The 26,986-nt window shown below is 38.7% G+C and overlaps 1 protein-coding gene across 1 annotated transcript in view; it reads left to right on the forward strand.

Annotated features, from left to right (window-relative positions):
- Positions 1–12,569, forward strand: part of DSC3 (desmocollin 3) — a 41,771-nt gene extending 29,202 nt beyond the window's left edge. Inside the window, exons 12-16 of the mRNA XM_034996282.1 lie at positions 376–600; positions 3,087–3,311; positions 5,785–5,906; positions 10,162–10,416; positions 12,372–12,569. Coding sequence (XP_034852173.1) covers positions 376–600; positions 3,087–3,311; positions 5,785–5,906; positions 10,162–10,416; positions 12,372–12,569 — 1,025 coding nt within the window. The remainder of the gene's footprint in view (positions 1–375; positions 601–3,086; positions 3,312–5,784; positions 5,907–10,161; positions 10,417–12,371) is intronic.
- Positions 12,570–26,986: the final 14,417 nt, after the last annotated feature.

The following is a 26,986-nucleotide window of genomic DNA, read 5'->3' on the forward strand; positions in this document are numbered from 1 at the left end:
TAAAAATCTCCCTAAGTGGCTTAAATGTGTATCAGGATTAGAATAACTTTTTGTACCCTTTTTACTGTTCAGTAACATCTGTACTAAAGAAACCCGCCCTGAAACACAGAGTTTGCAATTCACACATTGATTTTTATTGTTTGGTAATAATCCTGACATAAGGTTTATTGGCAGTTCTGGCTGATATTATCAATGGTGGTACTGATTTTAGATGATCTGTAGGTTTCATGTATCCTTCTACATTCTTATGTCCCATTTTCTGTAATAATCAGCTTATTTAAGACAACATATATGTAGAATGTAGTTAATTTGTTTTATTAGGAAACTATAAAAGAAGGCAAGAAACTACACTAAACCTTTTCTCTTTCTTCCTAGATGGTAGATCGTGTACTGGAACACTCGCAGTTAACATTGAAGATACGAATGATAACCCACCAGAAATACTTCAAAGTAATATAATAGTTTGCAAACCAAAGATGAAGTATACTGACATCTCAGCTGTCGATCCTGATGAACCTGTCCATGGTGCTCCATTTTATTTCAGCTTGGCAAACACTTCTCCAGAAACGAACAGAATATGGATCCTCACCAAAGTTAATGGTATTTATTGATTTATTTTTAAAGAGTTGTTTATTTATTTGAGAGAGAGGGAGGAGAGTGTGAGAGAGCATGTGAGCAAGTGGGTGGAGGGGCAGAGGGAGAGAATCTTCAAGCAGACCCATGAGATCATGACCTGAGCCGAACCCAGGTGTCTTTTGGACACTTAGCTGACTGAGCCACCCAGGCACCCCAAAAATATTTAATAAAAAATAATGATTTATATGTTCTAAAATAACTGAGAATGGATTTTCTTGTTTACTATAATATTCTCATTAATATATTTGAGAAGACTAACTCAGACTTTTACAAATATTATAGGAGGTCTGTGTTATATATTGCCTATAAAATGCAAGAAATCATAATTTTTATGAAGGCAAAATTTGTATTTCCAACAAAGACAAAAAAGCTTTATTAAAATATTGGGCAGCTTATCATTAAGAAAAATTGTTTTTGGTGTATTTTTTTTGAGAGAGAGGGAGGGTGGGGGAAGGATAGAGGGAGAGAGAATCTTAAAGCAGGCTCCACGCTGTGCATGGAGCCCAATGCAGGCCTCAATGTCATGACCCTGGGATCGTGACCTGAGCCAAAATCAAGAGTCGGACACTCAACCGGCTGAGCCACCGAGGCACCTCTGGTGTATTTTTAAAGTGACTCCAGTGAGGTGAGGACAGAGCAGAGATGGGCAGTTTAAATTTTAGTGTAAGTAAACTCTGAAATGAGGAATCTGGGTGTGTGAGACAAGCACTCTATAGTATTCTGGAGAGCAACATGGTGGGATTGGACAGAGGCATGGCGCTGGAGCCCTCAAAACAGCTTCCTATGATAGTGGTTTCTGGGGGAGTGTAGTATTCTATATTTCAGGCACCCTTCCCATTTCATAGTTCGATATTAATTCATGATACCTGTGGAGCGCCTGCCGTCTACCGTGCACTGTTCTGACCCTGCAGATACGTGTAGAGTTAACAAGACAGACATGACTCCAGTTCAGATGCTCACATCTGTGAAATCTTTCTCGAAGTCGAAGGAGTAGCATCATGACCTTTTCTACCTGTATTACAGCTCCTTTCATGTTGTATTATTATCTGTTTACCTTTCTCCTCCAATACATGAGTTTCTCAGGATATTTGTGATTAATCTGTGTATTTCCAGCACGTAACCCAGTGCTTAGTAGATATTAACAGCTTAATAAGTGTTTGTTTAATCAATAATTGGTTAATAAATATGCACAAAGAAGGAAAATGCTGGGGGGAATAAGTAAACCAGTGTTGTTAGAGTTTAGGTTTTAGCAGGAATGCTGAGAGATTGGGTGGGAGGATGGATGGACTCTGGTCGTGAAGAGCCTATGTACCAGGCTGGGGAGACTGACTTTTTGTACAGCAGGTGTGCTCTGGGAGTGGGCTGGGAAGGAATGCTGTGCCCAGATTTATGTCTTAACAAGGTGACATTGGTGACAGGACAGTTTGAAGAGGGCAGAGTGGAATGGCAAGGACGTCACAAGCTGTTGCACTAGTATGAATAAACGAGATGTGACTACAGCTGAGCTTGTGGTCTTGAGGGAGGAGAGGAATTTGAAGGATTTTATCTTAGCCACAGTATGATCTGGGAGGGTTCCACCTAACCCTTCGTAGTAATTCACATTCCTCTGGGGAGCTTTACATTTGAGGTGCAGCCAAAAATCTTTGAAGTTCTCATCAGCTGTCACAGTGCATTTAAGAAAGGCTTACAAGTTACAGATGACCTCGAGGATGTGCATGGTGCTACTGTATCATTTCGCTTATTGCAAAACTCCGACTGTTGTAATTGGCTTTGAAAGTGTGTAGAGTTTTTGGTCACTTGATAATGAAGTCATTAAAGTAGGTATCGAGGCTATTGGGGAAATATAGTTGATAAAAATGTATTGTTATGTTACAGATACATCTGTTTTTATGTAAGCCTTATACCTAGCCTGGGTGACATTAATTAGCTTTCTGGTATTGAGATCACTTCTAGAGGGAAGGCATAATAACGAAGGGTCTGTTGTACTTTGGAGAATTACCTTATGTGTAAAGATAATGGACAGGTACCAGAAAGTAAATGGACAAGAGAATGTCAACTTAAGACGTACTTTGTGCATAGCAATAGTTGTTAATTCTTTATGAGTACCATAAACTGGTACTATAGAAAAATGCTTGAGGTGCATATCAGGGGCCCATCTACCATCATTGGTTTGTAGATAAGGGAAAGATAAGGGAATATTCAGTATTGCTGAATTGCTACTGGATCACTCCAGTGTCAAATTAGGTCTTTCAGCCACTCGTAAAAAGTTACAATGGGCACACATAGTAATATTAGTGCTGAGAAATGTGGAAGGTAGTTCTCCATTTTAACACATTTTCACGTGGCAGGTGGTTCCTTGAGAATAATATGTTTAGAAACAAAGGTGGCAAAACAAAGCTAAGGGAGAAATAAATGTCCATTAAAGATATAATTCTTTCATTTTCTTTCAGATACAGCTGCCCGTCTTTCATATCAGAAAAATGCTGAATTTCAGGAATATAGTGTTCCTATTACTGTAAAAGATAGAGAAGGTCAATCTTCAACAAAAACCCTGAGAGTTAATCTGTGTGATTGTACTCATCCAAGTCAATGTGTGGCAGCTCGAAGGAGTGCAGGAGTAATACTTGGAAAATGGGCGATCCTGGCCATCCTACTGGGTATAGCACTACTATTTTGTAAGTCCTTTTACTTACTTAAAGTTAAAATGTATCATAAATACCTGAGTGCAGGAAAAGGTCTTTTTTTTTTTTTTTTTAAAGACTTATTTATTTGAGACAGCGAGAATGAGAGAGAGAGAGAGAGAGAGTACATGACGGGGGGAGGGTTAGAGGGAGAAGCAAACTCCCCGCTGAGCAGGGGGCCCGATGCGGGACTCGATCCCGGGACTCCAGGATCATGACCAGAGCCGAAGGCAGTCGCTTAACCAACTGAGCCACCCAGGCGCCCCAGGAAAAGGTCTTTAAAAAGTAATCTTGTCCAACTATCCATCAGGGGTGGGCAGTTTACAAATTGCTTTTGTGTTATATCTGAGTTCTGATGGACTATTTTCAGGGAGAGGGAGCAAGATCCTTTTTGAAATACGATTTCCTATTTGGACAGAGCTGTTTAAAATTCCTTAGACGGTACCAAATCTGTCAACATACAGTTTTCATTTCTTGGTCCTAGTACTACCCCGTGTCGGGCTAAATAAAACAATCTAAACTTTCTGCCATAGGAAGGTCCACGACAAGCCACTGTGGTCTCATCTCATCATTTTGCCACGGCCTTATGGGAATGACTCGGATCACAGCAGTATCTCTTCTTGGGTGTATCTTGCTAGTTTTGATTTTTTTAACCTCTTCCTTGCCAGTTGTATAGTTCCCAATGGCATCATATTTTTCCCTCTTTTTATTTCCATCCGCTCCTCCAGCCTGGATTAGCCCCTGTTTCTTTGTTCTGTGATAGGACTAGCTGTTAAGAGCAAGACTCTGGAACCAAACTCTCTGGGTTTGTAACCCAGCTCTATCATTTGCAAGCCATGTGACCAGCAGGGCTGGGGTGGGGGGGGGGGCGCGAGTTCCTTAACTGTGCTTCAGTTTCCTCATCTGTGAAAGGGGATAATTGGGGTGGCCTGCTTTATGGGGCAGCACTGAGCATTAATTGAACTAATGCACGTGAAGAGCTTAGAATAGTACAGTGTTCAATATTTTTCAGCAACTCCACAAAATAAAAAATCTATTAAAGACCTACGATATGCCAGAAACTGTCTAGGTGCTTGGGAGTCATCAGTGGACAAAAGAGACCAAACCAAACACAAACACTGTGCCTTGTGACAGTAAACTAATAAATAAATGAAATGCTGTGGAGGAAAAAATAGAGCAAAATAATTAGGAGCTGTAGTCCTGTGGAGCGTGTGTGGGTGATCGTGGGGGCTTGGGGTGAGTGACTACAGATTTGGTGGATGGTTTGGTCGGGGCTAACTTGACAAGGTTATCTTTTTTTTTTTTGTCTGAAAATGTCCCTTTTCTACTTTTTTAAAAAAAGTTTTTATTTATTTTTTTATTATGTTCAGTTAGCCAACATACGAGGTTATCTTTGATGATTTTTGGGAAAGTTGAAAGAGTCAGCCAAGTATAGTACCTGGGGGAGAGGTTTTCAGTCTAGGGGAAAGTCAGCTCAAAGACCCTTAGGTGAGAGGGTGCCTGGAGAAGTCAAGGCATGGCAGGGACACTGGTGTGGCTGGAGTGGAGTGCATCAGGAGAGCGGGGTTGGACATGGAACCAGAAAGGTAACAAGGGGGCCACATAGAGTGGGCGGGCATTGGCACCCTTTTCCTATAAAGGGCTAGATAGAATATATTTTACATTTTGCAGGCCATGTGGTTTCACTTAGAACCAACGAAATCTACCCTTCTAATAGGAAAGCAGCCATAGAAAATATTTCAGTGATGGGCATGGCTAGGTTCCTATAGAACTTTATGGACGTTAACATTTGAATTTCATATAATTTTCACGTGTAGTGAACTTCTATTCTTTTAATCTCTAAAAACCATTTAAAGACCACAGCTCATAGGCCATACAAAAACATGTGGTGGGCTGGATTTGGGGCTGCAGTTGGGCCACCCTTTATTAGAGGGGTTTGTAGAGCATTGTAAGAACTGTCGTTTTTATTACAGCTGATTTTATTATCACATATTTCAACCTCCCACAGGTGTGACGTAGAATGAAAATTCTGAACAGACCAAATACAGAATAGTTTTAATTAAGATACTTGGAGATAAATCTGTTCTGGGGAGAAAAATCTGTCGTGTTTTCCTATAGGCAAACCATTCTTTTAGCAATCAGTAAATCTCTTTAAGGTCTCTGTCTTAAATAAATGTCACTGAAATTTTTGAAAATTTATTATTTAACTCACAATTGTAAATACTTGAACATTATGGATAGAATTCAAACTCTTAAACAGACTTATAATCAAAATATACATATAATTAATTCAGATTTTAAAGTCTAAGCTAAATTATGGCCTATTAATTTAGAAAAGCCAAGGTAATTCACAGGACCATGCCTTAGTGGCTTTGTTTTCCTCCTGTGTACCCGAGGTAATAAAAAATAAAAGAGGAGTATTTTATTCTATGTATGTTAAACCTTTTTTTTTTTTTTTTTAATGCAGCTGTATTGCTAGCTTTGGTATGTGGAGTTGTTGGTGCCAAAAAAAAAAAAGGTTTTCCTGAAGATTTAGCACAGCAAAACTTGATTATATCAAACACAGAAGCACCTGGAGATGATAAGGTGGTAAGTAATTTTTTAAAATGAGTATTTATCTCTGAGTATCTCCCATAATTTCTTTTACTGATTCTCATGAAGTTGTTTTGTAACTAAGAGTTAATATTTACATTTTTAGCTTGGTCAACTTTTGTAGGTGTAAGTATTTTATCTGTCAATATTCAAGTATTTATGTAGGTGGCATTTATTGAACTTCTTAAATCAGATGTGTTGTTTTAATTATCATTCTTCCACTCTCTAGTGTTATGATTTGAAATTTGCTCTTTGATGTTGTGAAATCATTATAATAACAATCTTTTAGCTGCTTTCTACAATGTAGAAATATTTCCAGATAGTATTTTTTTATCTAACTCTTTGACCATTTATAAGAGGAAAAAAAAACTTACTGAAAGTTTTCAAGATAAACTAAGAAGATATCAAAGAGATATATATATATATTTTTTTAAAAAGTGTGTGGGGGAGGGTAGATTACTTGGAAGGCTATTGTCACTGTCTTTCCTTATGTATTTCTTGAGACCGCTGAGGTGCTTGCTTAGTACTAGGTGTCTTGTTTGGGCAGATGTCTATTTAAAAAGTTCTTACAGGGCATGTTCTTCCCTCAAAAAGATTTCAAAGTATTTATGGGAAATTGAATCTCCTTTTATGGGAAAAATAAGTAGGAACATGCAAGTAAACCATTAGCACCAATATGAGAGAGCACTGTTATCATTTAAAGATACTTGTGATACATAAGTCCGTTTGTGCTGTCTGGATCAACTGGCAAGGCTTAGTGAAAGAGGCGCGGATTCCTCTGTAACTTAAAGAATAGGAAGAGTTTGAAAGTTGAGAGATGGAATAGCAAAAGAGGTGGAAAACCGCCTCAAGAATAAAAATGGAGATGATAGGGGCGCCTGAGTGGCTCAGTCGGTTGAGCGTCTGCCTTTGCCTCAGGTCATGATCTCAGGGTCCTGGAATAGAGTCCCGCGTCGGGCTCCCTGCTCATTGGGGACCCTGCTTCTCCCTCTCCCTCTACCTGTGCTCTGCCTCTTTGTGCTCGCTCTCTTTCTCTCTGTCAAATGAATAAATAACATATTTTTTAAAAAAGGAGATGACAAAGTTTAGGGATTATTCAACAAATAGTAAAGAAATTGATTTGAAGTGGAAGAAATGATGTTTTACAATAGAAGCTTGACACTTAATTAGGCTCTTGGGGGGAGAGGATGTAAGAGAGGAGTAGGACATGGGGCTGTTGTATGCCACACTAAGGATTTGGGATTATTCTCTTGGTAAGGAAGAGCAGGTGAAGGTTTTTCTGCACAGAAGTGGCATATTGGGAGCAGCGTGATGCTGAGTCAGTAGGGTGATCGGTGAGAATAGGAAGACGTTAGGGATAGGGAAGATAAAGGATTAAAATCTTTCAAAAGTTGAAGCAGTGGATAACTCTGCTAGGATGAATAATGGTCATTGGAAATAGGGATAATAAATATTTTAAATGTGTAAATGATAAGATTGTTAGCTTTTGAGTAACAAAATAAAAATTGAAATCAAACGACAGAGGCTGTAACCAAGGACAATGACTTTATATCAAGACTTTTCTGTATCTCAGTGTGAAGGCATCTTTCTTACTGACTTTCTCTCTTTACCTCCCATCATCATGGAAAATCATAGCCCACCTGTGCTTGACAGGCCTACACGTGGAACCCTGTAATTATTTCTCCATTCAGAAAATACATTTAATCCCTTAATCGTCCTTGACTCATAGTAAGTTCTTATTTTATATCTGAGAAGGGAATAGTTGAGATGTTCATAATACTTGTTCTTTGCCATTTGATGCTAGAGCTGGTAGCATTAATTGGCTGTTTCACCAAATGTACTCATCCCTATCTTTATCTGTTCTCTGTTAGGAGCACTTCTCAAAAGGACTCAGAATTATCAATTTATACCAAAACATAATTTTAGGTATATTTTTACAAAATATAACGAGATTTCTTAGTGAATGTGTAAGCTCATTTTAGTATAATGTACGGGTGATGACTTTAGTTCCGGAGCTAAGTTTAAGTCAAAGGCATTCAGGGTGGAGTTAGGAGCTGGTTGAAGAGTCAGGTTGAAGAGTAGGAGAAGTTAAATCTGGGAATCATTGACATGGAAAAGGAGTCGTTGATACCCCATGAGAATAAACTTTGGGCAACGCACGTAGAGATGGTCAGGAAGGAATAGAGAATAGAGAGAATGTGAAACGGCACTGTGGGCTTCGCCTTGGTTTTAGTTTAGCTTTAATTCTGGGATTAGCTTGCATGATCTCTGAACATGTATTTATAATGACAGAAATTATACCATCAAAGAGATTTGATAATGAGGGTTTTTTTTTTTTTTTTTAAATGGAATTTCACTGTAGCAGCAACCTAAGCAAAAAATATAGGGTAGCAGTGCCACCAAATGGCTACTTCTCTCTTCTCTTTTCTGGTATAATTTTCTAAGGCGATGAGATACCGTGTATGACATTTACAGATACATTTCAGATTCTGAAATAGCCGAAACTCTAAATCATCTGAACCTGAAAATCTTCCAGTTTAGTTAGAGACTTTGCATATTAAATAGAAGAAAAACAAATGGGTAGGAAGATGGCACAATGGAGCCTGATTTTACTGGAGGTCTTGTCTGAGAGTCACAGTTCATAATTAGATCTGCCATGCTTGAGGTTACTGCTCGAACTGAACTTCTCCCGGGCGGCCCAGAGTTCCGTGTGAGGTGCCCACATTAAGTCGATGCTTAGGTCTTTTTTATCTTCAGACATTCCCTCGACTCTGCTTTCCTCTAGTTCCCTTCTGATCTCTTTTTCTTTGAAACTGAGCTTTTTGAGAGATTTATACTCGATTTCTCCATGATATTACTTCCTGTTCATTCAGCATTTCTTGGAAATTCTTTTGACAAAGACGACCAGTGGCCACTTTTTTTGCTTGAATCTAATAGGTGGATTACTTTATTTGAACCAGTTCTTAGACTACTTGGATGCTTTTCTCCTTACCATAATCCTCTCTGCGTGGCTTCAGATTTGTGTCTCTGGGATTCCTCTCTTCTCCAATAGCTATTTCAGATCAGTTCTGTCCTCTAATTCCCTTAGTCACCCCTTAAAACGTGTTTTTCTTGTGGTTCTATTCTTAGCCTTCTTTTCATTTAGTCTACCATTTTCTCTGGGTGTTACAATTTATTCCCGTGGCTTCTACTACCTCCTATATGGTGGTGACCTCTGGAATCATAGCTCCAGCTCGGCTCCCCCACCTGAACTCCAGACCCACCTATTCATGTACTCACTTTGGACATCCATAGGTTTCTCAAATTTACCATGCCCAAAACTGAACTGTTCACTCCCCTCTCACCCACGAGTGTGTCCTTCATCCCTACTTCAGTGAATTATACCATTTATCTAGTTGCGCAAGCAGAGCACCTAGGAATAATTCCTGACTCTTCCCTTTGCTGTTTCATCCATCTGACTACCAGTAAAACTTTGTATGGAGTCCAACCACTTTGAATCATCCTTGCTTCTACTTTGGCTGAGGTCTTCATCATGTCTCACCTAGAATGATTCAGTGACCTCTCCGAGATCCACGACACTCAACTTGTCTCCTTATTTATCTTTTACATTATTGCCTTGAATGATTTTAAAAAATATGTCTCTTCCCTGTTATTAAAACCCTTCTTTGAGTCCCCATCATCTTCTTGATAGTCTAAATTTTTTATCATGGCATATGGATCTTTATGTTCTCTGGTCTTTTATAACCTCTCCACTTCCTGTCTCACTTTGAACTCTAAGTGGTAGCCATTCTCAGCAAGTTGAAAGTTGAGGGCCCCCAAAGTACCCCGTTGCCTTTGTGTGTAGGCCTTCCTGCAGATACTGCTTTCTTCTTCCCATTTCTCAAGTAGGAGTCCTTCAGTGCAGTGTTTTCTACTCTATTCCACTTACTCTGTCTGTGCTTGGATTTTAATGCTCTTCCTCTGCGTTCCTATAGCATTCTGTGCTCACCTACATATACATTCTTAAAGTAATTCTTAAAGTAATTCTCTATTTTTCTGCCTCACTGGAATAAGAGCTTCTTAGAGCTTAGAGAGATCGTGTCCCTCTTTGTATCCCTACACTGGGCACAGAATCCGAAAATATAAATGTCTGCTAATGAATGGATGAATCAATAAAAGGTTAAATAAATGTTCTCTCTCCCTTGTCTTCTTATGACTTAACTTGGAATCTGTTTCCTCTCAGTACAGATGATCTTATTTTATTTTATTTCAGTGTTCTGGCAATGGGTTTATGACCCAGACAGTCAACTCTGGCCAAGGCTTTTGCGGTACCATGGGATCAGGAGTGAAAAATGGAGGGCAGGAGACCATTGAGATGGTGAAAGGCGGACACCAGACCCTGGAATCATGCCAGGGGACCATGCACCATCACACCCTGGATTCCTGCAGGGGAGGACCCATGGAAGTGGACAACTGCAGATACACCTGCTCCGAGTGGCATAATTTCACTCAGCCCCGTCTTGGTGAAGTGAGTTTCCATGAGTGTTTTGCCTCTGCAATTTAAATGTCCAAGTGTAGAACAATAGGAAATTGAAATTAATGTAGAGTTTCAGAAGCTGCTTTTCCATATTTTTCAATGTACCCTTTCTCTTTCACTCTCTAGTCATTCCCTGCACTCCCCCCAGCCCCCACCCCATGCCCTCTGATCTTGTTACATTATTTAACATAAGAGAGATTTTATTCCATCTGTCATATTTCTTTTAGTTTCTAAAATCTCGTGAGAATTGGAGGTTTTTAATGACCCTGTTAAAGTTACATGCCATTTTTAGATGTTGTTTACCTCATGAGCTATTTTAATAGAGAAGAATGTGGAAAAAAAATCTCATTCCCTTCAATCGCAAAACTGCCCCAGTCAAATCTGCATTTTTCTGAAACAAAGCATCTATACACAATTCTAGGGTGAACATTCAATAATATGAGCTATAAGAACTCTATTTAATGTAAGAAGCACCGTTCAAATACAAAGTGTTTTTATTCAGGGGAAAGCAAGAATATCAAAGAAAAGAGGGATTAAATCATGGATTTTCAGTCCTGGCGGCACATCAGAATGCCCTGGGGAGCTTTTAAATGATAGTAATCCCTGTGCTCCACCTTGAAGGATTTGGGCATAATTGGTTTGGTTTATTATTCTTATTACTACTTTTAAAGCTCCTCAGGGGATTCACATGTGCCACCTGGGTAGAGAGGCACTGGATTAAATATTCTACCTGGTACTAAGTTTTCTGTTTATCAGAGTATACGGTACTGTTGTAACCCCCACAGTGGACCAGAAGCCCTTCATCCTTTAATGGACTGCAAATAGGCACCATTCTGTGACACGGCTGTAGCTGATCACGTGTCCATAGCATATATTTTTTTTTTCCATCAGATTCAAGTGTTCATCTTTGTTCTGTTTTTAGACAGTGTGCATGTAAGATCAGGTTGGGAAGGCGTGGAGCTTAAGAGGCGTTCTTAGGGGTGTTCATTAACGTGTGCATCAGGGAATGGGATCTGAGGCTGACATGGTCATGAAGAAAGGCATTTGGTAACATAAGCCAAAGAAATAAGCTGTGGGTTAGAGAGGGAGGTGAGGTGAGGTGAGGAGGGAGGAGGCACAGGAGTTTGACAGGTCGGCAGCCAGGCTGGTAACAGCGAGGCTGGGTGTGGCTGAATGCTTGGCCGCTCCATTCCAAAGGTCCAGTTTCTGCAGTGTGGGTGATGTTGATTATTTTTAATCTCACTAAAATGCTTTGTGCATTTCTCTACTTTGTCACGTTTGAGCTATCTTGGGCACTTGCTTCTGAAGTCAGTGTGGTAATTCTTGCCTACTTTATAACTGCATGTAATAGTAGTTTTAGTTCACGTTTATTGAATATTTACTATGTGCTGGGCAAAATAAGAGAATTTTTGGTGCGTTATTTTTTCATCATTATCGTGAGATAGTCACTGTATATATTCCCATTTTAGACATAAGGAGAGTTGGAAGTGAGACTTAAAGATGTTTAGTAACCTGCCCAAAGTCATATACGTAGTTGGTAAAGCAAGAGCTTTGACTCAAAATCAGGACTCTTTGAATATCCAATATCAAATTCTTCACCGCCATGCATATTGTCACCATTTTGTGGACTAGCCTGACCTCTAGATATAAAATTAAGCTTTTAAAAATGATAATTTAAATGTACTTAAATATAACATTTGTGAGCATATATATATATATATATAATTTTTTATTTGTATGGATTACTAGAAATGTAAGATATACTGACTTTGTGGTACGGTTATGATATCGACCAATCATGTGCATTTTTTGTATGTAGGACTCCATTAGAGGACACACTGGTTAAAAATTAAACATAAAAGGTAAATAAAAAATAAATTTTATGTTCATATGTTTAAGAGTGTTTAAAACAATAATAGAATCTTTTTTTTTTTTTTATTTTACAGAAATTGCATCTGTGTAACCAGAATGAAGACCATGTGCCATCTCAAGATTATGTCCTTACATACAACTATGAAGGAAGAGGATCTCCAGCTGGTTCTGTAGGTTGCTGCAGTGAAAAACAGGAAGAAGATGGCCTTGACTTTTTAAATAATCTGGGAGCCAAATTTACTACATTAGCAGAGACATGCACAAAGAGATAATGTTAAAGTACTACAGTTAGACATGTATTTGCCAGACATTCTGGAAGTTTCCAAAAGGAAAGGGATATTGTAAAGTTCAATTTCAATTTCTAATACATATATGGATATATATTAGAATTTCAATTTCTAATATATTTAAAGATAGATATATAGATATATTTTTAATATATCTATACATTAGAAAAATATACAATTTTTCTAAATTTTGGGAATTGTACTATTCACCAATTTGTATTTTTATAGCAATTTGTTGTTTATGTTTTCCAAGGAGTTGGAAATGTTAAAATGTGTTTTGTCTTCTTTACTGCCAGGTAAATAGACAGCTAGAAAATCTCATGCTATATCATTGGAATTAAGGTCTGTAAAGGACCTGCTATTCTTTATAGATATTTTACCAGTAAATGTGTTGACTTAATATTAGTCCAGTGATAGCTAAGCTGTATTTGATTGAATATAGAATAGCTATCTGGGCTAGAAATTCTGTTCTTGTTCCAGATTCAGATTTAAGTGGATTAGGATTATATCAAACATTGTGTTAAATTATATTGCATTTTTTAGCTCTTTAAAAAATCAGTACCACTGAGTTAGTAGCTCCAAAGACTACTAGAATTTCATTTTCCTTCTGGTTAGCATTTAGATCATGAAGAGCAGTTCTGTCTACTTGATTGCCCTAATAAGGTTTTAAAAAATACATAGCTATGGTCTTAAACTACACGAGGAAAGTGTAGACCAAAAAATTGTGTTGTTTTTATGCTTTTGAATGTGTGCTTTATGGTTTGCAAAAGGATTATTATGAGGACTAAGTTTCCTTATTCTCAAGAAACGGAACTATATTCACTAAACAGAGAGTTATTGTTGGTATTTTAATGAAAAATACCAAAGATCTATTGAGATTGTAATCACAAGTCCTGACATCTTTTTCCCTGAGATTCAGGACTACTATTGCTAACTTGCAGTAATGAAAATTATGCTGAGAAGAAGTTGCTTTTCTTCTTTTTAATATTGTACTTGCATATTTTTATTTGCAGGCTTAGCACATAAGGCTTTTTATTTTCTCTCGATAGTAATTATTTGCAATTAGAGTATGTTATCGTTAGATGGATTGTGTCGTGCCACATATCCTGAAGAAACCAGACCCTGTCCTAGTTATGGGTAGCAATGAGGGATGAGTGCGCATTTCCATTCACTACCATTTTCATACAAATTACTCCTTATTAAGGCAGATAAATATTTTAATATGCTGTAAAGAATCAAAAGAACCCCTGGGTGCAATTTAATATCTTCCAAAACGTTGCTTAAAATTTAGTGCTTCTCACATTTGTTCATGTGATAGAGCCCCTGGAAGGACTTGCAAAATACCCCAAAGCAATGGTGTTTAAACTTAAAATAATTAACACCTAATCTTATGATAAATCTAATATCACATTATTGTATACTCACTTCAAGTGTTAGTTTAAAAAATAGACAAGAAATTTTAGGTATCACCAGTTGAAGAAAATTTTGGAAGAGGAGACGAAATTAACTTACAAATGTCTGCCAGCATCTGTGCTTTATCTCCATTTATCTTGTGCATCCCTTAGCAAGACGTGTCCTAAGGTACCAGAAAAGCCGAGGAGAGGTTAATTTTGGGGTCTGGAAACACTCAGAAATTTTCCATATAAATGAATGGTAATTGCTTCTTTGCTTTATGCCATTTCGACTTACGGAAGTTTTCATAGGAATGCTATAAGGATAAACACACACACACACACAACACACACATATATATATAAATATATGCTTATATACAACTATTAGCCAATGCCATGTTTAAAATAAAATGAAAATCAAAGGGGAAGATGATAATATAAGGCTGGGGCTGTCCTACAATAGGAATCCAGGGTTTTTAAAAAGAGAGAGCCTCTTATACTTAGGTCTTCTGTGCTGCAGAGCTGAGCATATCAGGAAATAGTTCATGTACATTTGTGTAATTTCTTTAAAATTGTATGCAGCTAATTAAACGTCTCTGGTTTCAGGGGAAAGGAGAGCGGAAACTAGGTGGAACAATAGCTTTGCTTTGCAGTTTCACTCTGCACGCCCAAATGAGGAGCAAAGTGGCAAAGGCTGTTACAGCTAGGGCTGCTTGACTCCCAGTGGTGAGGTTCCAGGGATGAAATGCTTTTCTTGGAGCTAATACTGAAAGCTTTTTTAAACTCAATTCTGGTAAAAGGATTCTATCACCGTTTTCTTTTTCTCTCCTATCTACCGACATTTTTAAAGTTTAGAGCCAATCTAAAACTAATGATGTAATGTATGGGGATTAACATAAGAATAAAAAAAATAAAAAATAAAAAAAATATTCACAAACAATGAATCATGGAACACTTCATCTAAAACTAATGATGTAATGTATGGGGATTAACATAAGAATAAAAAAAATAAAGTTTAGAGCCAAATAACCATATTCTGTTGGTCAGATTTCAGGGGCTAAAGGGAGCTGGGGTGGGAGCACAAATCTTACTGAAGGGACTGAGTGCTGCATGACTGTCTTAAGGCTCATCGCCATTTGCTGTGTTCTAATTTAAGCCTGGAAATGATAAAATACCACTTCCCTACTCACTGCCCTGGTTTCAACCGGCATTGGTGTGATTCAAAGAAATCCAGCCCTCCCATCGGTCCCCTTTCTTTAATCTCTCTCCCAATATTGTCAGTAACACTTAGGTGGCAAATGCTCCAGGCTGTCAATCACCTTTTAGTATGAATTAATTTTTATGCGATTGCATTCTTACAAGAATTTTTCAAGTAACAGAAGAAATAGGGATTTTGAATACAGGGAAGAAAAAGACCGAGTAGTCATTTGGAAACACGGGACTTAGGGAGAGTGCAGGCCCAAGTACGGTATTTGGACAGACAGCAACATGAAAATCCAGGCCTTCAAGGGCAAGGAGAGAAGCCAACAAAGGAACAGGAATGGTAGTAAAGACAATATTGTTTGCTACTTAAATTTTCCTAGGCCAGGCCCTCCTTTTCCTTCTTTTCTCGGGCCAATGGCAGCTCCCATTTGATTTTTGTGAAATATCACCAACCCTTTCTCCATGCCTCACCTTATTTGGAGAGTGGAATCAAGGGAAGAGCTGACTGCATCATGCGTCTGCAGGCACTTGCAGGATGGGCCCGAACTGGCTGTGCAGAACAAACAAGGCATTCATGGGGAATACTTTGTTCCTTATGTAGCCGTCTGGGCACTGAGATAGAAGGTCTTCAGTTAAGTGTGTGTCTACATTGTTTACTTGATTCCACATTTCCCGTTTTCTAATTTTCCCCTGAAATCTAGATTTTCAGACTTAGAGTTTTCAAAGGGTTCTTTTCCTTTTAAAGACTTCTTACGTTTAATGTAAACATTTATAACGTGGTATTCTTCTTTCCTTATATGTGTAAGGGGAAAATTATGCTATTTCAGTGTGAAAATAGCTTTCATTTTTTTTCTAGTGAATATTCTTGAATTTTTAATGTAAATGTAGAGATTGTTTTTTCATATTTTTATAAGGAAGCAGTGAACTGTCTAAAATGCAGTGAAGTTTGGTTTGCAGCATTTGTAACAGAACTTTAAATCTCCTATTAAAAGAAGTTACTTCACTTTTAAAGAAACATGGCAGGTTAAAATAAGCAAAAATTGTTTGTGTAAAGTATTAGTTGCAGATGTAGGATGTAATAAAACTCTTAACTCGATATCTTGTCTTTGCTATATTTAGGGATTAAATGATTCCAAGATGGTCATGTTGTAAAATTGTGCTTAAGACTGGCATGGAAATAGATCCTCAAAAATGTCTTCATTGTATTCCTGGGGAATATTTTAGAGAATGGATCATTACCAGATTGTCAACATCATTTATATATTAAATTATTTGGGGGGAGATCACTATTTGGGGCACAGCTTTACAAATGGTGTCTATGTATATCTCCATCTGATTGTTATTGGGTAAAGAAGTATTGGAAGGTACTTGTAATTGTAGAGTGTTCCAGAAATAAAATGCTGACATAGCATTCTTACCTGGAGCAGTGTAGTCAAGGGGAAACATTATGAGTTAAAAAAAAAAAAAGAGCAAGAGATAGTCCAATCTTTGTTCTGTCACTTACAGAATATATGACCTTCAAGCTTTGTTCACAACCAAATTATGGTGCTGTGTATTTCACAGCGAATCTTTTCCCTGGGGGGTGTTGGTGTGTGTGTGCTTTCCCACAAAGGTAAGGCTGACCATTTCAAAAATGTACTCATTGGGGGCGCCTGGGTGGCTCAGATGGTTAAGCGTCTGCCTTCGGCTCAGGTCATGATCTCAGGATCCTGGGATCGAGTCCCGCATTGGGCTCCCTGCTCCTTGGGAGCCTGCTCCTCCCTCTGCCTCTCTCTCTCTCTCATGAATAAATAAATAAAATCTTTAAAAAAAATAAAATAAAAAAATTAAAAAAAAACTTAAAAAATGTACTCATTGTCTCAAAAGCTTTCAATTGTAGTGGAACTTGAACAATAATTTCAATTTCAGGAACTTTTATTGTGATTATTATGTTTATGTCTAAATATTTGTCTTTAAAAATGTTCATTGAATTTTTTTTTTTTTTTAAGATTTTATTTATTTATTTGACAGAAAGAGACAGCGAGAGAGGGAACACAAGCAGGGGGAGTGGGAGAGGGAGAAGCAGGCTTCCCGCCGAGCAGGGAGCCCGATGTGGGACTCGATCCCAGGAACCTGGGATCATGACTTGAGCCGAAGGCAGACGCTTAACGACTGAGCCACCCAGGTGCCCCTGTTCATTGAATTTTTGTTTCTGATGTCAAAACATTCGGTAAATTCTAGGCATCCGGCAGAACTGACTTGGTAAAATATTGGCTCGTAGCGGTTGAGAAGGTACATGTCTAGTGTAGAGTCAGACTGTTTGCAGGTAAATCCTGGCACTTACACCCTGTGTGGCTTTAGAAAGGTTACTTACTCCCTCTCTTAGCCTGAGTTTTCTTGTCTTTCAAAGCAAAATAACAATACCAACCTCAAGGGGTTGTTGGCATGACTAAATGAGTTACTATATTCATAGCATGTAGAACGCTGCCTGTATTAGTGAAAGATATATATGGGTCACGTATATAGGCAATAAAACCAAGTAGTTGAATATACTACAATATCTAAGCTCTTTTTAGGGAAGAGTTTATGCTTATTTATATAAAAAAGATCTGAACAGATTCTTTCCAGACAGTGAAATTATGGTGGATTTGTATTTTGTGTCATTTTCTACAATGAGCATTGATAACATTTTTAACTTTATTTTTAAAGGGTTAATCCCAGCTCTAGACAGTTTCTTTATGGTGCCTGTATTAGTCAGGATTAGGATTAGCTGCGTGGACAGAAAACAAGATGGCAGTGATTTAAACAAATAGGATCCAGATTGAGTTTGCAGGTCTCGCTATTCTGATGGCTTGATTCCATCGATTTGAGCCTCAGAACTTTTGTTTTCCCCTTATTTTTTTTTTCCCTTTAATTATGGTAAAATTCACATTACATAAAGTTCACCTATTTAAGCCATTTTAACCATTTGATTTTTAAATGGTCTCTACACCCCATGTGGGGCTCAAATATACAACCCTGAGATCAAGAGTCAGGTGCCGCACCCAGCCAGCCAGCCAGGTGTCTCTCCTTGAGCCATTTTGAAGTGTACAGTTCAGTGACGTTCATTCAGAATGTTATGCAACCAGAACATTTTCATCCTTGAGTTTCCAAAAAGAAAACCCTTTAAGCTGCCATTCCCATTTCCCCATTCCCTCAGCTCCTGGCAACCACTAATCAGCAAGCAGAAGACTGGTGGTTGCCAGTGGCCGAGTGGGGGTGGGGAGGAACCAGGGGGTTGCTGTTCAGTGTGGATAGAGATTGTCGTGCAAGGTGAAACCACAACATTGTGCTTTCAGTTAACAATACTATACTGTGCACGTAAACCTTTGTTGAGGGTAGGCCTCAGGTTAAGTGTGTTTCCCCATATTGGGAAACAACCACAACGATAAAAGGAAAAATACTTGCCTTCAAGATGAACTGGTTTTGCAGTGTTCTTTGGGCGAGGTAAGTTCCATGAGTCCTCGAGGTAGGAGAGGCTTGGTGTTCTGCCCGTGCCTCCCAGCTCCCAGTGTCTGTGGTTCCTTTTCAACTATCCATAACAGAGTGGATGACACACTGTTCAGTCACACCTGCCTCCCCTGTGCTTGAGCACAGACAGGAAAAGACACCTGGGCCAGCACGAACACGTGGGCTATGCCTGAGCAGCCTGCTGTTCCATGAGACTTCAAGAGCAGAAGGATCTCTGGAAGCCAATTTGAAAAGAGCCAAACATCGGCAGAAATACCTGCAACCTAAACTTCTCTCTTCTGTGATTGTTCTCTGTCTCCTGTGTACCAAGCAACCACAGAGGGAGGTGAATCTGCACTGTGGGTATTATGAGCCCGTAGTTTACATCCGGGGAAGCTAATAGATAGAATATGATGCCACAAGAAACCTGAATATTTGTTACTAAGTTCCCACAAAATTTGTATTGATTTCATTATTTTCTTTCCAAAGTACATGAAGGGAAATACATGCTGTGTGACATTAGTGTATTTACATTTCGTTTATTAAGAGATTTACATTCTAACTTTAATAGATCTACTTCCTGATAGAAATAATCTGAGCCTGTGGAGTTAAGTTACATTACTGGTTACAGGGTTCTGCTGAGACGCATTCTGGCTCATCGACTGTTCAAGTTGCTCTGACATGATGTGACAGGTTCCAAGCGAAAGGGCAAGTTCACAGAAATCCCTAACTTCAATTTCTTCCTTTTTTTTTTTTTTTAAAGATTTTATTTATTTATTTGACAGAGGGAACACAAGCAGGGAGAGTGGGAGAGGGAGAAGCAGGCTTCCCGCGGAGCAGGGAGCCCGATGTGGGGCTCGATCCCAGGACCCTGGGATCATGACCTGAGCTGAAGCCAGACGCTTAACGACTAAGCCACCCAGGTGCCCCCCTAGTTTCAATTTCTAATTGAAAATTTTTTTTCTTAATATGGATCATCACAGACAAGTTCAAGCAAATATATAATTATATAAGGTTACTTGGGGAGAGGCAAGAAAATGGCTCAAGCATATGAGGCATAGGAAGAGAAAAAAAAAAGAAGAAAAGTGATGTGATTTTATTGGAATCAAACCAGATTAGTCACATTTCTGTTCTGTGATTCTAACTTGGTGAAGCTGGACACATCTGATTCACAAGGGCAATGTGTCCTGAGTAAAACAAGAATACTCTTCCCAGTCCAATTCTCAAAATGCTGTGTTCTTTACAGGGGGCCCCTCACTCCCCCACACCCTCTTGATTCAGAAAGATCATATATCATTTCAAAGGAATTCTGTATATATGTGTTTACTTAGGCTACAAATAATACCCATGATCACAAATGCACAGAAAATGTCAGTTTTTTTCATAATTTGTCTTTATCTTGTCACCCCCATACACCCCCCATTCAGTGGGGTGGCAGAAATGAAATAAAAATGTAAATTTTACCAGTCAGATTAAAATTAGGGTTCTCCCTCACTCTTCTATTATGTCTGAGCTTCAGAGAGTTTATGCTACTTACAGCAATTAGGGATCAGAGTACAGGGTCTCTGTTCCTGAGATCTTGAGAACCAGCGGGCCCCCCGCCTTCTTTTCACTGTATTTACTAACTCTTGAAAAACTTGTATGCTCCTCTAGCCCATCTTTCTGACCAGATTTGCTAAGTAATCTAAGAATTTGAATCAGTTCAAATTAATTGAATCAAATTATCGCAGACAGCTAATTAGTCTAATTTCCTATTTCTAATCTACACACATACCAAATATGTAACAATAGAGTAAGATTATTATCTTGATAGATGAGGCTAAGACAACATAAGAAAATGCTCTAAAGAGAAGAACAACAAAGCAAGCCAAAACAAAAAAACACACGGGTATACACACAAGAGAACTTTCAAATTTGAATGGAATTTCTGTTGTCCTAAATAGGTCCAAAAATTGTTGGGCCTGGCATGGGAAAAATATTTAATCTGCCAAGTCACCTGGATAAGCTTCTTAATCTCCCTGTGCTTCAGTTTATTATCTAAAGCAAGGCTCTTCAGTGAGTGAGTCAGTCAGTCATTGACAATTATTTCTTGGTCATCTACCACATGCTAAGTGTAATTCTAGGTGCTAAAGATACAGCAGTGGGGGCACCTGAGTGGCTCATTCGGTTAAACATCTGAGTCTTGATTTCAGTTCAGGTCATGATCTCAGGGTTGTAAGATCAAGCCCCGCTTGGGCTCCGCACAGGGCATGGAGACTGCCTAAGATTCTCTCTCCCTCTGCCCCTCCCATCCCTCTCTCTTAAAACATAAATAAATAGATAAAAAATCAAGACACAGCAATGAATAAAATAGCCAAAGTCTGTGTTCTCGCAACAATTGCATTCCAAGAAGGGAGGGAAGACAGTCCTTTTTTTCCCCCGCCTCTTTTTGTCTTGTATTTACTGCCACCCAGAATTAGAACTGAATTTGGATCCTAGCTTTGCTACTTGGCAGATCCCTTTATTTGCGCATCAAAGGGGAGGTGCCCATGACTCTGGAATGTTGCAGAGAAGACATAAATAAGCATGAACTAGCAAGTCTTTCTGAGAACCTAAACTGCTAATATCATCATTTGGCCTCTTGTTCTTCTTCTAACAATGGGAATCTGACTTGTTTTCTGACATGTCTTCACAGCTATGAGACTGGTCTGGTTTCAGATCTGGTGTTTGCCGCCTGGCTAATTTACATTTCCCTTGAGGTTTTGTCTCCACCCCATGTCAGTCCATTCTGGCTATAGTGCTTGAAAAAAAATTCCCTTTTAAACAGAGCCTGCTTGTCCTTCCTAATCTTACATCATGACTTGGGCCCTCTATATTCCACTGTCTAGGTTTCTATTTATCTCTGCATAGCAGCTCTGTAATTTTATGTGCTGGTAAGAAAAGTAAAAGATGTAAATAGTCATGCTCCAAGGAGCCTACCAAATAAATATCCAGAATGATCTTGATTAAGCAGATTTTAACATGCAAAGATCCCAAGGAGATAAAATTTGGCAATATATCTAAATTTTATTATAAATTAAAAATCAACTCCATTGTGTGTACTGACATTCACTTTATATAAAAAGAGATGACACTTGTCAAATTGTTTCACTAGAGAGCTAATTTTCCTTTTGGGATTATTTATGTGTCCAAATAATATGTTTTAGATATTTTAGGAAGGCATCAATGTGACTAGTGTATGATAGAATGATTATTAATGCATTTTATCTATTATTAATTATGTCAGCTGTACCCAAACTCACAGTTAATTCGGTTTTCTTTTTTTTTTTCTTTCCTTTTCCCTTCTCTATTTAAAACCAAATGCTTTATTTCACACACCATAAAAGCTCAGTGCAATTCATGTGTGGTGGATTTATAAGTGCTTTCTTCCTGCTTCTGCTGCTTATTCCAAACATGAAACAAATAAATGTACTTGAGATGGCTTCTATAAGAAAGTTAATTTATTTTTCATACCTTGCCAACATTAGGTGAAAATCCCAGTTTTGGGCTATGGGCTATTTTTTAAAATTATATTCTAAAATTAATGAGGTTAAGAATTGAGGATAGAGACCAATATAAGTGGCATTTTTTTCCTGTTCTTTTATTTTCCACCTAAAATAATACTAAACATGCAGATATTGTCCACACTCATACCTCTGTTGGTGAGATGACTTTTTTTTTTTTTCCCTAAAATCAGGGCAGGTTCGGAATCCCTGTATTTTGAGGAGTCAATAGGAATTTTTTTTCTCAAGGGGAGTTGTATATTTTACTAATTTCACTATGACCCTTGAGACAGAGATAATGGGCAATGGTACCAAATATAGTACTTTATTCTTTATTCGAGGCAGTTTTAACTGGCAGGTTTCTTTCTGTTCTTTAATAACAACACGACACAGCAAGCTGGCATAATTTCTGGACTTTGAAATTTCTCAGAAGAATTTTGTAAAGTAGTTTTTTGGAAGTGACATACAATTCCACATTTCTTGTCAGAGCTGTCACTCTGGATAAAGTAAAAGTCCACCGGTGGCGGGGCGCCTGGGTGGCTCAGTCGTTAAGCGTCTGCCTTTGGCTCAGGTCATGATCCCAGGGTCCTGGGATTGAGCCCCGCATCGGGCTCGCTGCTCCGCAGCCCTGCATCGGGCTCCCTGCTCCGCGGGAAGCCTGCTTCTCCCTCTCCCATTCCCTCTGCTTGTGTTCCCTCTCTCGCTGTGTCTCTCCTTGTCAAATAAATAAATAAAATCTTTAAAAAAAAAAAAAAAGTCCACCGGTGGCTTTCAATCAGAGAAGAGAAATGCGTTCTGATACCAGTACCCATCTCACTGGATTGCTCTGAAGATCAAGCCGGCCAGTACACGCACTAGATTTATCACGGTGCCAGGCCTGGAGTGAGCGTTCAGTAAGTGTGAGCATGTGTTGGGTTATTCGGTATTAGCTGACCTAAAGTCAGAACTGGGTTTGGATTCCCAGCTTCATCACTTACTAGACCCCCTCATCTGTGATACTGTGGAGGCCCCTCACAGTGAGTTGAGTGATGTTAATATCTGGACTCTATGAAAATACATTGAGAGTCATAAACTAGCAAGTTACACTTAGAAGCTTGACCTACATTGCTATTTGGCATCTTTTCCCTAGGGGTCCAAGAACCTAAATAAACAAAAAACCTATTTGATGATTAATCACCTGAATGGCTTGGCACAAGGGTTATGATGCTATGTGTCAAATAATAATGTTATGCTCTACATCACATAGTTTATGCCCTACAGTGATCCTTGATCAAATTCCTTCTATTAACTTAAAATATCCCTGCCCCTTTCAATGCAATTCATGATGTTTTTCCTCTTGGGAAGAGTAAATTACATTAGCATTAAGTAAAACGTAACTTATTAAATCAGATAGTTGAGGAGGTTCCTGGGAGGGAGAGGGCACAATCGCATCCTCAACTGAAGATCCTCTGCCTCTCTCCAGCTTCTTGCAATTACAGCTCATCTGTGCCATGCCTTCTATAATCCTGCATTCTTTGCATCTATCTATAAACTAACCTAGGTCCTCGATGGTAACTACTTACCCCCAGATCCCATACAATATTTGAGAACAAGTTCTAAAGCTTTTGTAGGTTAGCATGAGTTCTCACTTTTCTTTTTCCTATTCTTTTTTTTTTTTTTTTTAAGCTCTCACTTTCAAAGAATGTGTTTTTATTGGCACTTTCTGAGGTTTTCCCCCACTCACTTTTCAACTTCCTGCTTCTTTATTCCTCAGGTTTCTATTTGATTTTATTGGTCCCGATTCACTGATTTTACTAGTCCTTGTATGTATTTTGTTGTCTGAGAATTATTTTTGTATATTCATTTTCTATCGTCATGTAAGAAATTGCCACAAATTTAGTGGCTTACAACCACACATTCGTTATCTTGATCCCATGGTGCAGGAGCATGAGCCCAGCTTAGCCAGGTCCTGTGCTCAGGGTCTCATGAGGTTGTAATCAAGACGTTAGCTGGGCTATGGGCTCATCTGGAGGCTTGCTATGGAAGAATCGCTTCCAAGCTCTTTCAGGGTATTGGCAGAATTCATTTCCTTGCAGCTATAGAATTGCAAACCTCCACTTTTGGCAAACTGTGGTCTTTATAGGTCACCCTCAGGTCTTTCAGGCACGCAAGTGCTCAAAGCCACTCCGCGTCTTCGCCCTGCCCTTCCTCAACACAGCTGCTTGCTTGTCTCCCTCCGGCCTAAGCTAGAGACCTACATAAAGCAACCTAATCATGGCAGTGACATCCAATGGTCTTTGCCATATTCTGTTGGCTAGATGCAAATCACAAGTCTGATCTGCATGCGGGGGCGGAGGGGGAGTCACACAAAGCCATGGACACCAGCAAATCACAGGGGGTCACTTAGGTCTGTTACCACATCCCGTCTCCTGGTCTCACTGAAAATGGAGCTCCAAGATTTTATGTCTATGCCTTGTTTTTAATGTTTCTTACTGCTGTCTTATGAATTCCGAAAGGAAAGATCTCTATGTTTAGGGAGGTGGGTGGGGGATGGGCTAGATGGATGATGGGCATTAAGGAGGGCACTTGTTATGATGAGCGCTGGGTGTTATATGTAAGTAATGAATAACTGAATTCTGCTTCTGAAACCAATATTGCCCTGTATGTTAACTATATAGAATTTAAATAAAAATATGAAAAAAAGAAAATAAAAATAAAGTCAAAATAAAGATGCATTGACACAATTTAAAAAGAAAGATCTCTATGTTTATACTGAAAGCCCATTGGTAGAAATTTTAATGATTTAATGAGGGACACCATTTCTTTTTTTAAAACATTTTTTATTGTTACGTTAATCCCCATACATTACATCATTAGTTTTAGATGAAGTGTTCCATGATTCATTGTTTGTGCATAACACCCAGTGCTCCATGCAGAACGTGCCCTCTTTAATACCCATCACCAGGCTAACCCATCCTCCCACCCCCCTCCCCTCTAGAACCCTCAGTTTGTTTTTCAGAGTCCATCGTTTCTCATGGCTCGAGGGACACCATTTCTTTAGGCCATATTAGAGTTTTGGATACGTAACATCTTATATCTGTGTTGTAAACATGTGGCATTTTCTGTTGTAGCTGTTCTATCTATATGACTGATTATAATTTGCATCTGTAATGTTTAGGATGATTGGGAAGAGGAAAGGAAGTCAGAAAACTAACACTGAGTACATGTTGGATAGTTTAGAATTTAATTCTGACATGTTGCCATATTTATTTTATAGATCAAGAAACTGAGGTCAGAGATTAAGGAACTGGTCCCGAGCCATAGAAATAGTTGTGGGAGAGCATGGGGCTGAAGTAGCTCAAGTTCATATCTCAATCTGTCTCCCTAGGATGCTTCTTCAGTTTCTTTGTTTTTTTTGTTCCTAAGTGATTATGATGTTGAAAGTCCTACAGAAAACTTCTCAAATCAGTGCAGTCAACATTTTATTATTTGAAATTGTTCAAAAATGGGATATTCTACTGCTTCTCAGAATGAAAAGAATATACATTCTGAGGCTGCCACAGCTAGCGTTTTGTGTATGTCATTTAGGTCCATATGGCTAATCAGGTTGTTCAAATATCGTATTTTCTGATTTTGTCCACCCATTCTATCACACTTTTGTCCTGAGGGAGGTAGTTATGTTAAAACCTCCTACTGTCATTATGGATTTGTCTTTTTCATGTCTCTGACAATTTCATACAAATTTGGAATTTTTATATCTTCCTCTTGAATTGATCATTTGGTCATTATGAAATGTTTCTTTTTATCTCTTATAATATTTTTTGCCTTAAATTCTAATTTGTTTAGCTGTAATGTAGCTATACCAGCTTCCTTTTGCTAAGTGTATGGCATTTCTCTTTCTCTTTCCTTTATTTTCATCACATCTGTGTCTTCATTTATTTATTTTAATTTTTTAAAATATTTTATTTATTTGTCAGAGAGAGAGAGAAAGAGAGAGAGCACAAGCAGGGGAAGCGGCAGGCAGAGAGAGAAGCAGGCTCCCTGCTAAGCAAGGAACCCCATGTGGGACTCAATTCCAGGACTCTGGGATCATGACCTGAGCGGAAGGCAGAAGCTTACCCGACTGAGACACCCAGGCTTCCCTATTTATTTATTTCTTAAAGTTTTTTTTTAATTTATTCATTTGAGAGAGAGAGAGCAAGAGAAAACACAAGCATGGGGAGGATCAGAGCAAGAGGCAGAAGCAGACTCCTTGCTGAGCAGGGAACCCGACATGGGGCTCGATCCCAGAACCCTGGTATCATGACCTGAGCCAAAGGCAGATGCTTAACTGACTGAGTCATCCAAGCGCCCTAAGATTTTATTTTATTTTTAGAGAGAGAGAGAGAGAAAGAGATGGGAGGGGCAGGGGGAGAGGGAGAGAGACAGAATTCCAAGTAGGCTTCACACTGAGGATCCAACATGGGCTGGATCTCACAACCCTGAGATCATGACCTCAGCTGAAATCAAGAGTCAGACACTTAAACGATTGAGCCAATCAGGCACCCCTAATTCAGTTGTTAAAAAATTATTTCATTATATCTCTACTACTAGAGTTCTATATATATGTCTGTAAGTATGTATGTTTATTTATACAGCTCTTTGAGACGAAGTTCACTATCATACAGTTCATGCATTTGTAATGTGCAATTAATTGAATAGTTTTCAGTATAGTCAAAGTTGTGCAACCACCATCACAATCAATTTAAATATATTTTCATCACCCCCAAAAGAAGCCCCATATCCATTAATCATAATTCTCCAGTGTCTCCGGCCTTATGCATTAGCCAACTAGCCT

Source organism: Mirounga leonina, unplaced genomic scaffold, assembly GCF_011800145.1.
Source record: "Mirounga leonina isolate KUSES-001 unplaced genomic scaffold, KU_Mleo_1.0 Mir_93, whole genome shotgun sequence".
Classification (NCBI taxonomy): domain Eukaryota; kingdom Metazoa; phylum Chordata; class Mammalia; order Carnivora; family Phocidae; genus Mirounga; species Mirounga leonina.